Raw genomic sequence first — 16,821 nt, forward strand, 5'->3', positions numbered from 1 at the left:
AAAGTAATCGCCAGGGTTCTCCTCAACTGCCTTCTTCCTGTGGCCAAAGAGCTACTCTTGGAATCGCAGCGTGGATCCTATCTACCAAGAGGCACTGTGGACAAGATCTTCACTGCACAACAACTCCAAGGAAAACAGAAGGACTGCCCCAGCCACAATACACCCTTTTTTAAACCTCACCAAAACTTTTGACACCATCATTCGGGAGGGACTGTGGAACACCCTCCTCAAATTCAACAGACCACAGATGGCAAGTATATCATTTTTTAGGTAAGAACAACAAAACTATACACAATTCTCCAGGTTCTGCCTCACAAGGCCCTACATATTTACAGTAATCCACCTTCATTCCTATATTGTAATCCTCTAATGCAAGCTTGATCATGCCTGAAGGGAAAGAGACATTTCTACAAGCACCTAAAGGCCAACGTCTAACAGAAAACCTGTAACTAAAGTAGAAAGAGTGCAGGTTCTTCTTAGTAGAGAAAAGGAGAAATATCTGCACAGAAGCTAATTCTGGTGGACTTCAGGGCAGTCCATATGCTGCAGACACTTTGCAGCACCTGTTCATAGAGTCATACAGCACAAAAACAAGCCCTGTGGCCCATTATGTCCATACCGACCATCAAACACCCATCCACACTAATCCCATTGACCAGCACTTGATCTGTAATGTACTATGCCTTTGCTCAGAGTCAACAGATTGTCTGTGAGATAACCTAGGAACTCAGTGACAGCCATGACACATGTGGTTCTTCAGTGCTGTTAAGGCTTTTCAAAGCCCAATCACCCAAGGCACCACCCCACTGACACCCAACAAGAGATGACCTCATCAAAGACAGAGGGACAGTCAGCGCCAGCTGAAATCAACACTTGGAAGGCTACCTCAACCACAACTCTGTCCTTGGTTCCATCCAACAGTAACCAATTAGGTCCAACTTTGCCATCATTCCTAACCGACAAGAAGTCCAAAAGGACATATGCCTCAGAAACAGACAATGTTCAAGAGAGGATACAAATCCAACTGTGGTAACTACAGAGGGATTGCCCTGTTGTCTTCTACAGGGAAAGTCATCGCCAGGGTCCTTCTCAGTGGCTGAAGAATGCTGCCTGAATTGCAGTGTAGATTTTATCCATCCTGAGTCACAACAGAGATGATCTCTACTGTGTGACAACCAAGAGAAATGCAGGGAGCAGCACCAACCACTATACAAGAGCTTTAGTGACCTTATTAAGGATTTTGACACCATCAGTCAGGGTGGCCTGTGGAGCATCTATACAGAAATTTACTTCCATTTTATCTTTAAGCCACAATGCCATACAAGCCACGATCCTACCCAATGCGTCCATAACAGAGCAGACATGTGTAAAGCAGAAATGTAACAATGGCCCAAAGCTTTTTCAATTTTTCTCACTGCAGTGAAGCACCTCGCATTCAACAAGCTTTCTGCTGGAATGGAACTACAGTTCATTCCCAGGTAATGAACAGGTATCATTTTTACAGACATCCATAGATCAATTTTATTTGTAAGTCAGAAAATACACAGAAATCATGCGATATATTAACCATACCTCCACAGTAGTGCAATGAATGACATTAAAAAGCACATAATCCTGATAAGAAAAAACAATTACTAAAAGAGAGAAACTAGTTCGGCTATAGAAACAAACATATGTATGTCGGACTTTTAAATTTAATAATATTATGGGAGCTCAATCATATTTAGAGGTGTCCATAGGTTGGATGGTTGTAACCCAGAGATGGCCCGTAATCCACAGAACTAATGGGAAACTCTCTATATTGCCTTCACTCTGGATCAATTTACCTCAGTAGTCAAGCTGCAATATTGCAGACAATACTTGTGTATTATCAGAACCCTGAAGAAGGGTCCTGACCCAAAACATTGACTGCCTGCTTTTCTCCATGGATGCTGCCTGGCCTGCTGAGTTCCTCCAGCATCATGGTGTTTTTAATCTAGATTCCAGCATCTGCAGTTCTTTATTTCTCTAATACTTGTGTATCAGCAGGTTTGGAGGCTACATTCCAAGTCATCTCTGACTTATTCACTTAAGTGTTTGAGTGGATGGTTTTATACGTAACATTCACAAAACAAAGGTACTCTTCCAATCTGCCCTCTTTTTTTACGATCTCAGCAACTACTTTAGTCATAAAAAGGTCATATATGTAAGAGAACATTCTAGTTAACATTTTTATTTATTTACTTAATATTAGCATGTCATTAGCCCTCATTCATATATAACACCCAAGCAAATAGTTTATGGGGATTTAAATGAGATTCTAACTGACAAACATGTAGTGGTAGGGGAGCTCTAAACTGTCATCCTTCCCCATAGATTCTTTGGAGTAGCCTCACCCAGCTTCAGAGTGTCCCTTAGCACGTGGTCCTGGACCTTAGTCTGCCAGTTTGAAGCACTTGGTTGTGGACAATACCTTGTTCTAGAAGACCAGTGATTTTCAGGCATACTAGAGGGTGTCTTTCAGTGCATTCATGGACTTCCAACAGCAGGGGATATTTTTTTCAGTGCATTTTCCTGGGAACAACCCACACAGCCCTGAATCTTGTGTCATACAGCTATTCAAAACAAACCTTGACAAATACCCTTGCATGTCTTCCACACCTTCCTGGCAAAACCTCACTCTAAAGGAAGATGGTCAATTACAGTTCATTTGAATCATTTTTGACCTCCAGATGATTGTTACGGTGTATGGCACACCTGTGCCATATGCAACAACACCAAGTGCACCTCTCACCTGATTATCAGGTTCATTCCTGTAATCAAGAATGAGCACTTTAGCCAGAATACCAGTTTTTTTCCTTTATCTATACGCTCCACCCAGTTGTGTAACACCACCTTCCAACAATAAAAGTCTATGGCAGGAGCCTGGAAAACTTAAATCACTTCCCATATCTCAGGAGCTACCTCTCAGTGTATGTAAACATTAATGATAAGTTTCACCATCATCTTCTGTGCTTCAGCACAGTCTTTAGCTGACTGAAAAAGGGGGGTTGAAGTCTAAATCTCAAACCTGGAACAAATATCATGGTCTACCAGGTAGCAGTGACCACTGCTCTCCTGTATGCTGTTGAGACCTGTACTACCTAAAGCAGACATTGGAGAGATGCCACCACTGTTATCTCCACAAAATCCTCGAACAGGATAAGCAAACCAACATCAGTGTCCTTTTCCAGACCAATACCCTCCAGCATTATAGCTACAATTAAATTCAGTCAACACAGTTGGGCAGGTCACGTCATTCGCATGCCCTACAGCACACTTCAGAGACACACAACTCTACTCTCAGCTCTGTTACAGGAAGAGGTTACCCAGCAAACAGAGGAAAAGAATCAAGAATGTTTGCAAAACCTGCCTGAAAAAATGCACATCCCACTGACATCTGGGAATTCCTGAGCCATGACTGCCAAGCTGAAGAAACTTTTGGGGTGGTACTGAGAATCTCGAACACAGGATCCAGCATAAGCTGTAGAAGGAGCACTCCATATCACAAACTACCTGTCTACCCATCCCATCAGGCACGACCTGCCCTATCCATGAGTCTGTAAGTCCCACATTAGCTTCATCAGTCAATTTTGAACTTACAGAACTGAAGTGAAAGTAATTCACCATCCATCCCGTGGGACTGCCAAAGAAGAGTAATGCCTTTTGACCCAGAAAAGGGCAAACAGACCCAGCTTTATTGCCCCTCAACCCTGAAAAGGATAAAGAAAAAACTCATGGTTTGCTGCCTCCCCATGGAAAGACACAACTGCTGATGGTTAATTGCTGTTCAACCCAACCACAGCCTGGAGGAAGCTAAGAGTGTGACTACTTCCCACTGTGGCACTGGAGAAGTCAAACAACCCATGGCTCATCGCTGCCTACAACCCCCAGCCCAGCCGCAAAAGAGCATATGGCCAAGGTTTATTGCTTTAGACCTTAAAAAGGGCAAAAAGCCAAAGGTTTCTTTGTCTCCTTTCCCTGAGAAGAACATAACTCAAGATGTATTGCCTCTGGTCCTGGAAAGGTTAAACAGAAATGGTTTATTGACCTCTGGCCCTGGAATGGAAAAAAATCTGTTGGTTATCACTCTCAGCCCTGGAAGTGACAAATAGTTTGAGATTTATAGCTATGTGTCCCTGTAAAGGGTAAACAGCCTCAGATTTATAGACCACCTTTCCTCCCCAGGCTCTACCCCAAATCCTCGAAAGGCCAAACACCCTGAGGTTTATTGCCCCATCAGTACTGTAAAGGCCAAACAGCATGATATTAGCTTTTTCAACTCTGAAAGAACAAACTGCCTAAGCTTATTTGCCCCGAGATCTGGAAAACGCAAACAACCCGAGAGTTATTGCTGCCTACCCCAACCTGGCCAGGAAAAGATCAAGAGTCATGAAGGAACTCTAATACTCTTGGGGCTCTATTATTGCCCACAACCTCACACTAGCCTGGAAAGGGTAAACATTTTAAATTTATTGCCTCCTCTGAAGCTGGAAAGGGAAAAAAAAAATTGTCTCTCAGACGTGGTTTATTGTCTGCAGAACCTGGAGAGAACAAAATGCCCGAGGATTATTGACCCTACCCTAGTAATAGCAAATAATCCGAGTTTTATTATCCCTATACCCAGTCCTGCATGGTTTACAGCCACCTCAGGGCCTGGAAAGACTTGGTTTATTGCCACTGTAATTGCTCTCTAGGCTTCAGCCACCGCCATGGGTTTGGCGCCATTTTGTGCGCCTCCCCATCCATTCCAACCGTTGCTTCGACGCCGTAAAGTCGGAGCTTATGGAATCACCGGGTGTTACACTGGCGTTCACCTTGATCTTATTTATTTTTTTTTACCTCTCCACGCACCTTTCTGCGGTATCCCGTTTTATTATCTAAAGTTTTCCTACAACCGCCCGGGCAACGGCACCACGAGGGGCCGAGACCACGTGACCCGCCGGGCTCCGCCGCCGCCGTCCTCAGCGCATGCGCCAACCCCACCCTCCTGGGCTGACTAAATCACCCACTGGGATTAAATGGTGACGGGACTCGTTCGGGCAGGTGGGGTCAGAGCATGGAGATGTTAAAGAATAATCTGGTGTATTGGTACCCTCGATCACAGGAATCAATCCTCAAGAGTGAGGCTCTGTCAGTGTTGCTGTACCTGATGCAGGTGTGGTCCATACAGGTCACTGCACTATAGTCATCCTCTAGAGCTGGAACACAGGTTGAGTTGCCAGAATCCCTATGTATAAAGCTACAGAAAAGGGGGACAAAAGTATCCAATGTGGTTATCATTCCGATGTTGCATCGCCTGCGTGAAACTCCGAGTAGACCTTGGGTATGTAAACACCAAATGTCACGTTGGGTTGAGGTTCTCTCTTTCAAAAGTCATGCGGGGTGGGTCTGTCCATGTTGTCTCAGAATGTTCCTTTCAGTTGGACTGTTCTGCACCACCTGCCCTAGTAGAACACTTTATGTCGAACACCTTTGATTACAAATCAGTTAGTCATAGATACAGTACGGAAACAGGCACTTTGAGACCACAGCAGCTATAAACCACCCATTTACATTATTTTTATTCTCTTCAACTCCCCTAGATTCTACTACTAACCTACACACCAGGGGCAATGTAGATCAGCCAACTAACCTACCAACCTGCATGAAACTGGAGCACCCGGAGGAAACCCATGTGGTTACAGGGAGAATGTACAAACTCCATACAGACAGCACCCGAGGCCAGGAGCGAACCTGGGTCTCTGGTGCTGTGAAGCAGTTGCTACTCAGAATGGTATGAAAGCCCTTGTAGGAAAAGGAGATGGTAGATCCTGCGGGGTGGTTCCCCAAGCAGACTGTCAAAATCATTTGGCAGAATATCTCATCACCAAAACTTTCAAAAAAACACCTAGACTTTGTGGCAAAAAAAGGTGTCCCATCAGACAATGTCCCATCATGTACTGTCAAAGTATTGGCACCTTGCGCACTGCCCTTGTGATGGCTGTACAGGAAATGAGTCAGTTGCCCATCTTCTTGGAAAATGCATCTGAGCCAGGGAGGACTGTGATGACATACAGAGCTATTTGTCAAGGTTTGTCCTGAACAGCTGCTTAACATAAGACTCCATGCTGTCTGAGCTGTTCCCAGGGAGGCAAATATCAGCGGTTACTGAAAAGTTATCAGTGCAGTAAAAGCTGCTTTCTGATCTTCCTGAAACTCACTGGTCTTCCAGTGCAGGCTGTTGTCCATAGCCGGGTCCTGCAAACTGGCATGCTGCAAAATCCAGGACCATGGGCTAATAGATATGCTGAAATTGCAAAGGCCACAGTTTAAGGTCCTACCACCACTCCGTACTCATGAACTATTTGTTCAAAGGTTGTATGTAACTGATGTAGTAAAACCTGCCCATTCCACCAGCCTGTTTATATCCTGCAGCAAGTTATTACTATCTTCTTCACAGTTCACAATACTGACAAGTTTTGAGTCAGTCACAAATTTAGAAAGTGTGGCTTGCAACCCCAAGTCTAGATCATTAATACAGATCAAAAAGCAACGACCCTAACACCCAATCCTAAGGTTTGGGGCTGAGGTGAGGAGAAATTCCTTCACTCAGAGGGTGGTGAATCTTTGGAATTCCTACCATGGAGGTTCAATCATTGAGTTCATTCAAAACAGAGGTTACTGGATTTCTGAATATTCATGGATTCAAATGATATTGGGATGTTTGATGGCTCTGGGCCTGTACTCACTGGAGTTTAGAAGGATGAGCAGGGATCTCATTGAAACCTACGAAATATTGAAAGGCCTGGACAGAGTGGACGTGGAGAGGATGTTTCCAATAGTGGGAGAGTCTGGGACCAGAGGGCACAGCCTCAGAATAGAAGGACGTTCCTTTAGAACAGATGAGGAAGAACTTCTTTAGCCAGAGGGTGGTGAATCTGTGGACTTCATTGCCACAGACGGCTGTGGAGGCCAAGTCATTGGGTATATTTAAGGCGGAGGTTGATAGGTTCTTGATTAGTACGGGCGTCAAAGGTTACGGGGAGAAGGCAGGAGAATGGGAAATTCATTGTGGGCTTTTAAGAGGGACTTGGATGGGCACATGAATGAGAGGAAGATAGAGGGATATGGGCATTCTGTAGGTAGGATGGAATAGCTATGTCGGCACAACATTGTGGGCCGAAGGGCCTGTTCTGTGCTGTACTGTTCTATGTTCTAATGGGGTTAAGAGGGAAAAATAAATAAGCCATGATCAAATGGTGGAGCAGGCTCGATGGGCCGAATGGCCTGATTCTGCTCGTGTCTTATAGGACAGTGCAGGAAAACAGCACTGAGGTGGAAGATCAGCCAAGATCTTCTAGCTATAGGAAGGATGTCACTAAACCAAAAAGGGTAGAGAAAGTGTTACTGGAAGGACTCGACGGCTTAAGTTATAAGGAGAGACTGGATAGTTTGGGGCTTTTTTCCCTGGAGCGTGGGAGGCTGAGGGGTGACCTTATAGAGGGATATAAAATCATGAGGGGCATCGATAAAATGAATGGTCAGTCTTTTTCCCTGGGGTAGGGAAGTCTGAAGCTTGAGAGCATAGATTTAGAGGGGACCTGAGGGACAACCTTTTCCACACAGAGGGGGGTGGGTACACAGGAGCTGCCAGAGGAAGTGGTAGAGGTGGATACAATTATGTTTAGAGGAATATGAAGCAAACGCAGGCAAATGGGACTAGCTCAGATAGGCAGCTTGGTCAGCATGGATGAGTTGGGCCAAAGGGCCTGTTTCCATGCCGTATAACTCTGTAATTCCTTGATGAATTGCAACAAACACTGTGCTGGAAGAACTCAGCAGGTCAAGCAGCATTTGTGGGAGGAAAGGAATTGTCGATGATTCGGGTTGAAACCCTGCCTCAGGACCCAGGACTGATGCAGTCCCTTGTGTCTCCATTGATGAATTGCAAAGCAGGCTCAAATGGCCTAATCCTGCTATTTATGTTGTCTCTGCAATTTATTACATGTTTGATGTCTAACTTTCTCTGCTTTTGATAAAAAGGTCGTAGACCCCGATACGTTCATTGCTTCTCTCTGAGGTGACATTTCTTTCCCTCCAGATGCAGCACCGAATCCCCAGGCTGCGCGGCGCCTTTAAGGACCTGCTGTGCTCATAAGCGGCCGCTAGGTGGCTCTGGGTCTGCAGGCGGGAAAGTCGCCGCTCACTGAAGGGACCGCCTGAGATACGGCGGCCGTGCTCAAGCTGCCGGTCTCCGCCCTGAAGATGCAGCGGGACCTGGGCAGCTTCCCGCTTCCACCCGCTCTCAGAGCCAAGCTCATTGCCTGCGGCTTCCAGAGCGCCGAGGACGTGACCTCGATGAGAGCGACCGAGCTCAGCAAAGGTACGGGCCGAGAGCTACCGTAACGCGCCGAGGGCAGGGGCACTCTACCGTAACGCGCCGAGGGCAGGGGCACTCTACCGTAACGCGCCGAGGGCAGGGGCACTCTACCGTAACGCGCCGAGGGCAGGGGCACTCTACCGTAACGCGCCGAGGGCAGGGGCACTCTACCGTAACGCGCCGAGGGCAGGGACACAGCTCAGGGAGCGAGGTTAGTACCGTAAATGGAGAGAGCGGGAGTGTAGGAGCACTCTACCGTAAACCATCGAGAACAGGAGTAGAAAGAATCAAAGTAGTGCAGATGCCGGAAACCTCATAGAAAATCATCAGTAGATCGGGTGACACGTAGAGGAAGAATAGTTAACCTTTCAGACTGTTGACTTTTTATGGGCCGTTTTTTGCTTCGGGTGGGTGTTACCGTAATGTGCCTAAAGCACGTGTCATCGACTGTCATCCACCCGAAGAGGAAGAGCAACCAACCTACCTAAACAACAGAATTGTACATAAATGTGCTAAAGCCTGAGTATTCCCTCCATAGTCGACCTAGAGCAGGGCCAGTGCCACAACCTACTCAAGGTTGGGAGATGTGTTGTAATCTGCTACAAGTGAGGACAACTGCTGCCGTGAACAGTTTATACAAGGGGTCAATGAGAGGCATCCAAAGAGAACTCTTAAACCAGTAATCATTTCTTACCTGGGGGTGATGCAGAGGTTGTTGTACCCTTGTCTGTAACTGACCTAAAGCAGGGTACAGCCATCATAAACCATTTGGGTAAGGGAATCACTCCATGATCTATCCAAAGCTGAAGGCATAACCTGTAAAATTTTAACCTTGAAACCCCTCCATGTGTCTAAGTTCCTGCATTATTTTGCCTTTCCTCTCTTCAAATCCACCTCCAGCTGTTTAATTCTCCAATACATATACATTTCCCAAGTCTGCATTCTGCCACTTCCCTAAACTTACTTGCTATTTTATTAATGGCTGTGCCTTCAACTGCCATAGTCCTAAGGATTGAAATTCCCTCTGTAAATCTGTCTTTCTCTTTTCCATAGAACCATACAGCGCAAAACAGGCCCTTCGGCCCACCATGTTGTGCCGTCCATCAAACCACCCTCACACTACCTAACCCTTTCCTCCCACATATCCCTCTATCACACATTCCTCCATATGCCTATCCAACAAACTCTTGAACCTGTCCAATGTATCTGCCTCCACCACCACCTCAGGCAGTGCATTCCATGCACCAACCACTCTCTGGGTGAAAAACCTCCCCCTGACATCTCCCCTGAACCTCCCACCCATAACCTTAAAGCCATGCCCTCTTGTCTTGAGCATCAGTGCCCTGGGAAGGAGGCGCTGACTGTCTACTCTATCTATTCCTCTCAATATTTTATATACCTCTATCATGTCTCCTCTCATCCTCCTCCTTTCCAGTGAATAAAGCCCTAGCACCTTAAGCCTCTCCTCATATTCCATACGCTCTAATCCAGGTAGCATCCTGGTAAATCTCCTCTGCACCCTCTCCAACGCCTCCACATCCTTCCTATGATGTGGCCACCAGAACTGAACACAGTACTCTAAGTGTGGTCTAACCAGAGTTTTGTAAAGCTGCATCATCACTTCGCGGCTCTTAAACGCAATCCAACGACTTATGAAAGCTAACGTCCCATAGGCCTTCTTAACTGCTGTATCCACCTTTGAGGCAACTTTCAGTGAACTGTGAATATGAACCCCCAGATCCCTCTGCTCCTCTACACTGCCAAGTACCTTGCCATTTACCCTGTACTCTGCCCTGGAGTTTGTCCTTCCAAAGTGTACCACCTCACACTTCTCCGGATTGAACTCCATCTGCCACTTGTCAGCCCAGCTCTGCATCCTATCAATATCCCTCTGTAAGCTCCGACAGCCCTCCACACTATCCACAACACCGCCGATCTTAGTGTCGTCCGCAAACTTACTAACCCAGCCTTCCACCCTCTCATCTAAGTCATCTATAAATATCACAAAAAGTAGAGGTCCCAGAACCGATCCCTGCGGGACACCACTAGTCACTGACCTCCAATCCGAGGGCACTCCCTCCACCACAACCTTCTGCTTTCTACATGCAAACCAATTCCTAATCCACACAGCCAAGCTTCCCTGGATCCCTTGGCCTCTGACCTTCTGAAGAAGCCTACCATGAGGAACCTTATCAAATGCCTTACTAACATCCATATAGACCACATCCACCGCACTACCCTCATCAATCTTCCTCGTCACCTCCTCAAAGAACTCTTATCAGGCTTGTGAGGCAAGATCTGCCCTTCACAAAGCCATGCTGGCTGTCCCTAATCAGTCCATGATTCTCTAGGTGTTCATAGATCCTATCTCTTAGAATCCTTTCTAACAGCTTACCCACCACAGACGTGAGACTCACCGGTCTGTAATTCCCTGGACTATCCCTACTACCTTTTTTGAACAAGGGGACAACATTCACCACCCTCCAATCCTCTGGCACCATCCCCGTGGACAACGAGGACTCAAAGATCCTTACCAGCGGTTCAACAATCTCCTCCCTCGCCTCTTGAAGCAGCCTGGGGAAAATCCCGTCAGGCCCTGGAGATTTATCTGTCTCGATATTATTTAACAACTTCAACACATCCTCTCTCTTGATATCTACAACCTCGAGAACATTACCCTGACTAGCACTCCCTTCTGTGTCATCAAGACCCCTCTCCTTGGTGAATACCGAAGAGAAGTATTCATTGAGAACTTCTCCCACTTCCGCCGCCTCCAGGCACATTTTCCCACCTTTGTCCTTAATCGGACCTACCTTTACCCTAGCCATCCTCCTACCCTTCACGTACTTGAAAAAGGCCTTGGGATTTTCCTTAACCCTACTAGCCAACGCCTTTTCATGTCCCCTTCTAGCTCTCCTCAGCCCTTTCTTAATTTCCTTCCTCGCTACTCTATATTCCTCACTGGCCCTGTCTGAACCTTGCTGCTTATAGCTTACGTATGCTACCTTCTTCTCCCTAACTAGTCGTTCCACCTCTCTCGTCACCCATGGTTCCTTCACCCTGCCATTCCTTCTCTGCCTCACCGGGAAATATTTATCCCTAACATCCTGCATAAGATCCCTGAACATCGACCACATCTCCATGGTACATTTCCCTTCAAAAAGGACATCCCAATTTACACTCCCAAGTTCTCTCCTTATAGCCTCATAGTTCGCCCTTCCCCAATTAAATATCTTCTTGTCCTCTCTGCACCTGTCCCTGTCCATGACAATTTTAAAGGTTATGGAGCAATGGTCACTGTCCCCCAAAAACAATATCAATTTTCCTTTAAGATGATCCCTCAAAGCTACACCACCTGCCCCAGCTTCTGCTGATGTGGCTCAGTGTCAGATGTTTCTTTGATAATACTCAAATGTTGAAGATGCCTTATAAAAGTTTGTTAATGTTAGATTATATTACTGGACCCTTTCTAAAGTAGGGGTGTGATTAATGTTGATGTATCTAAAGGATTTCAACTGAGGAACATCAGTGATCCATCACCCACTACTGGAGATTTCAAGCTTGTTGGGTGAAGATCACATTGTGCTTGGCTACAATTTGCTGTATATTGCAACACCTTCTGACTCTCATAGTACATGATGAGCTGGTTAGTATCCTGCCAAAGGGAATTTTTCTTCCATACTTTGTTAGGATCTGGAATAAATTTGAAAATTGATTCCCAAGGAAAGGGACCCGGGACAAGTCTATGGTTGTTGAAAGATTGAAACCTTAACTCTGTTTCATTCTCCATGGATTCTGCTGGACCTACCAAGCACTTCCAGCAGTTTATGTTTTTATTTCAGATTTGCAGCTTTTGTGGTTGTTCTGTTTTACAAATGGAGGCTGAAGGATTGACAGGTTAGATACTGAGAGGCTGTCTTTCTTGGCTGGGTTGTCTGAAATTAGGGAACTACTCTCAGGAACAGTGACTAGAGCAGCGCAGTGGCAACTACCAGTGCTGCTGCCACACAGCTCCAGTGACCCAGGTTTGGCTCTGTCACCTTGGGTGCTGTCTGTGTGGAGTTTGCTCGTTCTCCCTGTGTCTGTGTGGAGTTTGCTCATTCTCCCTGTGTCTGTGTGGATTTCCCCCAGTTGCTCCAGCTGCTTCCCACTTCCAAAGATGAATTAGTCAGTTTACTTGGCCACTGCAAATTATCCCTCAGTGCAGGTGCTTGCAGTAGAACCAGGGGTGCAGGGTAGAAGTTGATAGGGTTGTGAGAGAGACTGGGTTACAGGGAAGTAAGTGGTAGGATGGGTCTGATGGGAAATGGTCTGAACACGACAGGCCAAATGGTGTTGCAAGAAATCATGAACATGAGATAAATATAGGAAGAGAGGCCAGGAGTTTATGATGAAGGGGAGGAGAATTTCCTCCCCAAAAAGGATTGGGAATCTTTGGAATTTCTCTACCCCTTGGAAGCTTGGCTGTTGAATATATTCATAGTTGCAATGGATGAAGTACTGCCTGAAGTCCCACACCACCAGGTTCAAGAACAGCTACTTCCCTTCAACCATTCGGTTCTTGAATCAACCAGCACAACCCTAATCACTACAGTTTAGCAATACTATGACCACTTTGATCACTTTGCACTAAAATGGACTTTTTTTTTGTGTTCTTTCTTGTAAAAAATTTTGTTTAATTTATGATTTTCTTGTGAACGCTGCTTATATGATGCTCTGTGCCTGTGATGCTGCTGCAAGTAAGTTTTTCATTGCACCTGTACACACATGTACTTGTGCAGATGATAATAAACTGGATTTTGACTTTGAATTGGTCAGGAAAGTTGAGGCCTAGGATGAGCCACTATTTTATTGAACGAAGGAGCTGGTCAGTGGGGCATATGGTCCACTTCTCGTCTGATTTCCTACCCTGGGCTGCCATGTGACTCCAGTTCCACATCATAGCAAACTCTCAGTATCTTCCAAGCAATGAGATGTGGACAGTAAATGCTCCCGTTGTTAGGCTCCCCACATCCCAGGAACAGAAATCTGCTGGAACCTTCAACGCCTCTGGTTGTTTTCAGTCTATTTTCTAATTCGTTGTGTGATGTTCCTGCCTACCTGCTATCTGAGTGGCTCGTTGTGCCATTTCAGAGGACAACAGGTGGGTCTGGAGTCGAATACAGGCCAGCCCGGGTAAAGGTAGATTTCATGGGCTAATTAGATCAGATGAGTTTTTTCTCGCTAGTTGATAGTTTCATGGTCACCATCGCACAGACTCCCTTTTTATTCCAATACACAAAAAGTGCTGGAGGAACTCAGCAGGTCAGGAGTTCATCAATTTCATCAACTTTGCCTCCAACTTCCACCCTGCCCTCAGGTTCACTTGGTCCATCTCCAACATCTCTCTCCCCTTTCTGGATTGCTCTGTCTCCATCTCTGGAGACAGATTAACCACAGACATCTACAAACCCACTGGCTCCCACAGTTACCTTGACTACACCTCTTCCCACTGTCACTTGTAAGGACACCATCCCCTTCTCCCAGTCCCTCTGCTGCACCTGTTCCCATGATGAGGCTTTCCATTCGAGGACACCAGAGATGTCCTCCTTTTTCAGTAACCGGAGTTTCCCTTCCATCACCATCAATGCTGCCCTTAGCCATATCTCCTCCATTTCCCGCACATCTGTCCTCACCACCCCCTCCCCCACTGACATAACAGTGACAGGGTTCGCCTTGTCCTCACCTACCACCCCACGAGCCTCTGTATCCAACACAGCCTGACCTGCTGAGTTCCTCCAGCACTTTTTGTATATTGCTCCAGATTCCAGCATCTACAGAATCTTTTGTGTCTCCTTTTTTTTTATTCCAAGTTTATTTAATTACCTGAGTTTAAACCTCCCCAGCTGCTGTAGTGGGATTTGAACCTCTGTCTCCAAATCACTGCTCTAAGCTGTATTACTGGACCTTGTATCTGGCACAACAGCATCCAAAGTATTGAAGGTTCTTTCCTCCTGCTGTCTGCTCATCAGACTGAGCAGCAGAGGGAAGTGTTTCCTGATATTTTTAAGAGGCCTAATCTCTGTCCCTTCCCATTACTGTTTAGAGGTGGGCATCTCCAATGAGGAGGCTTTGGAAGTCCTGCAGATCGTGAGGCGCAAGAGCTCTGGAGAGGAATCCCAGCTGAGTGTTGGGTTGCCATCTTTTCGGAAATGCACGGCTCTGGAACTGTTGGAGGAGGAGCACGCTCAAGGCTCCATCATCACCTTCAGCTCGGCCCTGGATGAAATTCTTGGAGGAGGAGTGTCTGTCGCCAAGATTACGGAGATTTGTGGCGCTCCTGGTGTTGGTAAAACACAGCTAAGGTATGAACCTGCTCCTCACTTGTGAAACTCTGAGTAGTATTATTGCCGTGTTTTATAGGAACCTGCTCCTCACGAATGTTACTGTGTGTCTGGTGCTCTTGCCGTGTTTTGTAAGAATCCGCTCCTCACCTGCTTCAGGTAGTGTTGGCTTGTCACATGCACAAGTACAAATATGCACAGGTACAATGAAAAACTTACTTGCATCAGCATCACAGACACATAGCATCAGATACACATTTGCAAGAAAAACATAAATTATACGTGGACTTTGCCGATTTTTAGTACAAAGTATGAATTTGAGAGTTTATCAGCTTTTCCACAGTCAGAAGGTGGCAGCTTCCATGGCTCACTGGGGAGATGCACTGCCTCTGCTTGACAAGCCCAGGTTCATATCTTTGGGCTTGCAACTTCACAGGCTATTGTTGGTGTCTTTGAGCTGGGGATCACCAGTGTTTCCTGCTTTGTGTGGCTTCTTGACTCATGCTGGAGAGAGAGTGTGGTGGCAGGCAGGCCAGTAAACAAGTTAATTGGCCAAAAGGGCAAGTAAGAGATGAGAATGTCCTTTATACAGTGAGTTCTGATGTTCAATGGAAGTACAGAACTTGAAAAAGAATTAAAGGGACCAATTTTTAGAGCTGTGGGGAAAATGAAGGGCGGTGGGTTGAATTAAAGGCCTCGTTCAAGAGCAGCGGCAGGTATGATGGGCCAAAAAGCCTTCCACTGGGCAGTAAGATTTTATGATTCCTCCTGTGACTGGAAGGCCATCCACTCATGAGGGCAGGAGCAGTGGAGTTGATGTCTAGGGCCATTGATTTAAGGTATGAGGAGTCATTTCTTAATGCAGAGGATAGTGGGGTTCAGGAACTTTCTGCTCGAAAGGGTAGTGACAACGGAAACACTCATCACATGGATGTGCGTTAAAGTCTGTAGCCCAGGAGGGTTGCAGGTGGAGAGTGAGATTGGGAAGAGAGATTTCTTTGGCTGATGTGGGTATAATGAACTGAATGGCGATTGATGTCCGTTCTAACATTCGATCAGATCGTGGCTGATCTACATCTCCACTCCATCTACCTGGCTTCATTCCAAAACCCTTGCGCTTAATGAAAAATTATCCCCAATTCCCCCCACAAATGAAGTGCCTGACGACATTTACCGCCCTAGTTGGCATGTGAAGATTGCTTGGTTGAAATTCAGAAGAGCATCCTGTCATTTAAAGCACCTGTGGGTCCGTGGCAGACGATGGTGGGTTTAAAAAGTGTAAGCTCCACAAAATGTGGTTCGCTAAACTTACTAAAAACATAAGAAATAGGAGCAGGAGGAGGCCACCTGGCCCGTCAAGCCTGCTCCGCCATTCAATAAGATCATGGCTGATCTGGCTGTGGACTCAGATCCACCTACCTGCCTATTCCCCATAACCCTTAATTCCCCTACTATGCAAAAAAAATTAATATTTAAAAAAAAATTAACCAGTTTCAAAGGAATGGCGATTGTGTTTACCCGCAATGCACAGCAAACTGGAAATTGCTCTATCCCAGGACCAACACAGTGACAATCTGGGAGGAAGCAGAGTTGGGGTGGAAGCCAGCGATGGCGGAGACAACCTGTGTATGATTGCTTGATTTACTGAGACTCCCTCCTCTCTGCTTTGCTCTACATTGCACAGTATCCAACTAGTTGTGGACGCACAGATCCCTGAGTGCTTTGGCGGCCTTGGTGGGGAGAGTGTGTACATCGACACCGAAGGCAGCTTCATTGTGGACCGGGTGGCCGAGGTTGCCCAAGCTGCCGTCCGCCACTGTCATCTCATTGCCGAGTCTGGTCGGGATGAAGGTATGCTGGTCAGGTGGCCGCAGCAGTCTGGTAGAACAATGGGGCAGTGGGCATTCTCTCATCCTTTGACATGGGTTGGCCACGGTTCCTCATTTTTCTCCTCGCCTATTTCTTTTTTCCTTCCTCTCTTTTACCCCCCCCCACAATTGGGGCACCTCCCTCCATACCTGCATACCTGTGACCCATCGCCCGATGGATCTGCTCTCCCTTCCTCCTCTGCACCCCCGCACCTGCCTATCACCATCTCTTACCTGCACCCGCCTATCA

The 16,821-nt window shown here is 46.4% G+C and overlaps 1 protein-coding gene across 2 annotated transcripts in view; it reads left to right on the forward strand.

Annotated features, from left to right (window-relative positions):
* Positions 1-16,821, forward strand: part of rad51c (RAD51 paralog C) — a 57,855-nt gene that overhangs the window by 16,800 nt on the left and 24,234 nt on the right. The window contains exons 2-5 of one of the 2 annotated variants that reach the window (XM_052035834.1): positions 5,604-5,794; positions 8,102-8,383; positions 14,466-14,724; positions 16,388-16,554. In XM_052035834.1, coding sequence (XP_051891794.1) covers positions 8,266-8,383; positions 14,466-14,724; positions 16,388-16,554 — 544 coding nt within the window. In that variant the 5' untranslated portion in view covers positions 5,604-5,794; positions 8,102-8,265. The remainder of the gene's footprint in view (positions 1-5,603; positions 5,795-8,101; positions 8,384-14,465; positions 14,725-16,387; positions 16,555-16,821) is intronic. The other variant, XM_052035835.1, reaches the window with a different exon arrangement.

This window comes from Pristis pectinata, chromosome 21 (assembly GCF_009764475.1).
Source record: "Pristis pectinata isolate sPriPec2 chromosome 21, sPriPec2.1.pri, whole genome shotgun sequence".
NCBI classification, from domain to species: Eukaryota; Metazoa; Chordata; class Chondrichthyes; order Rhinopristiformes; family Pristidae; genus Pristis; species Pristis pectinata.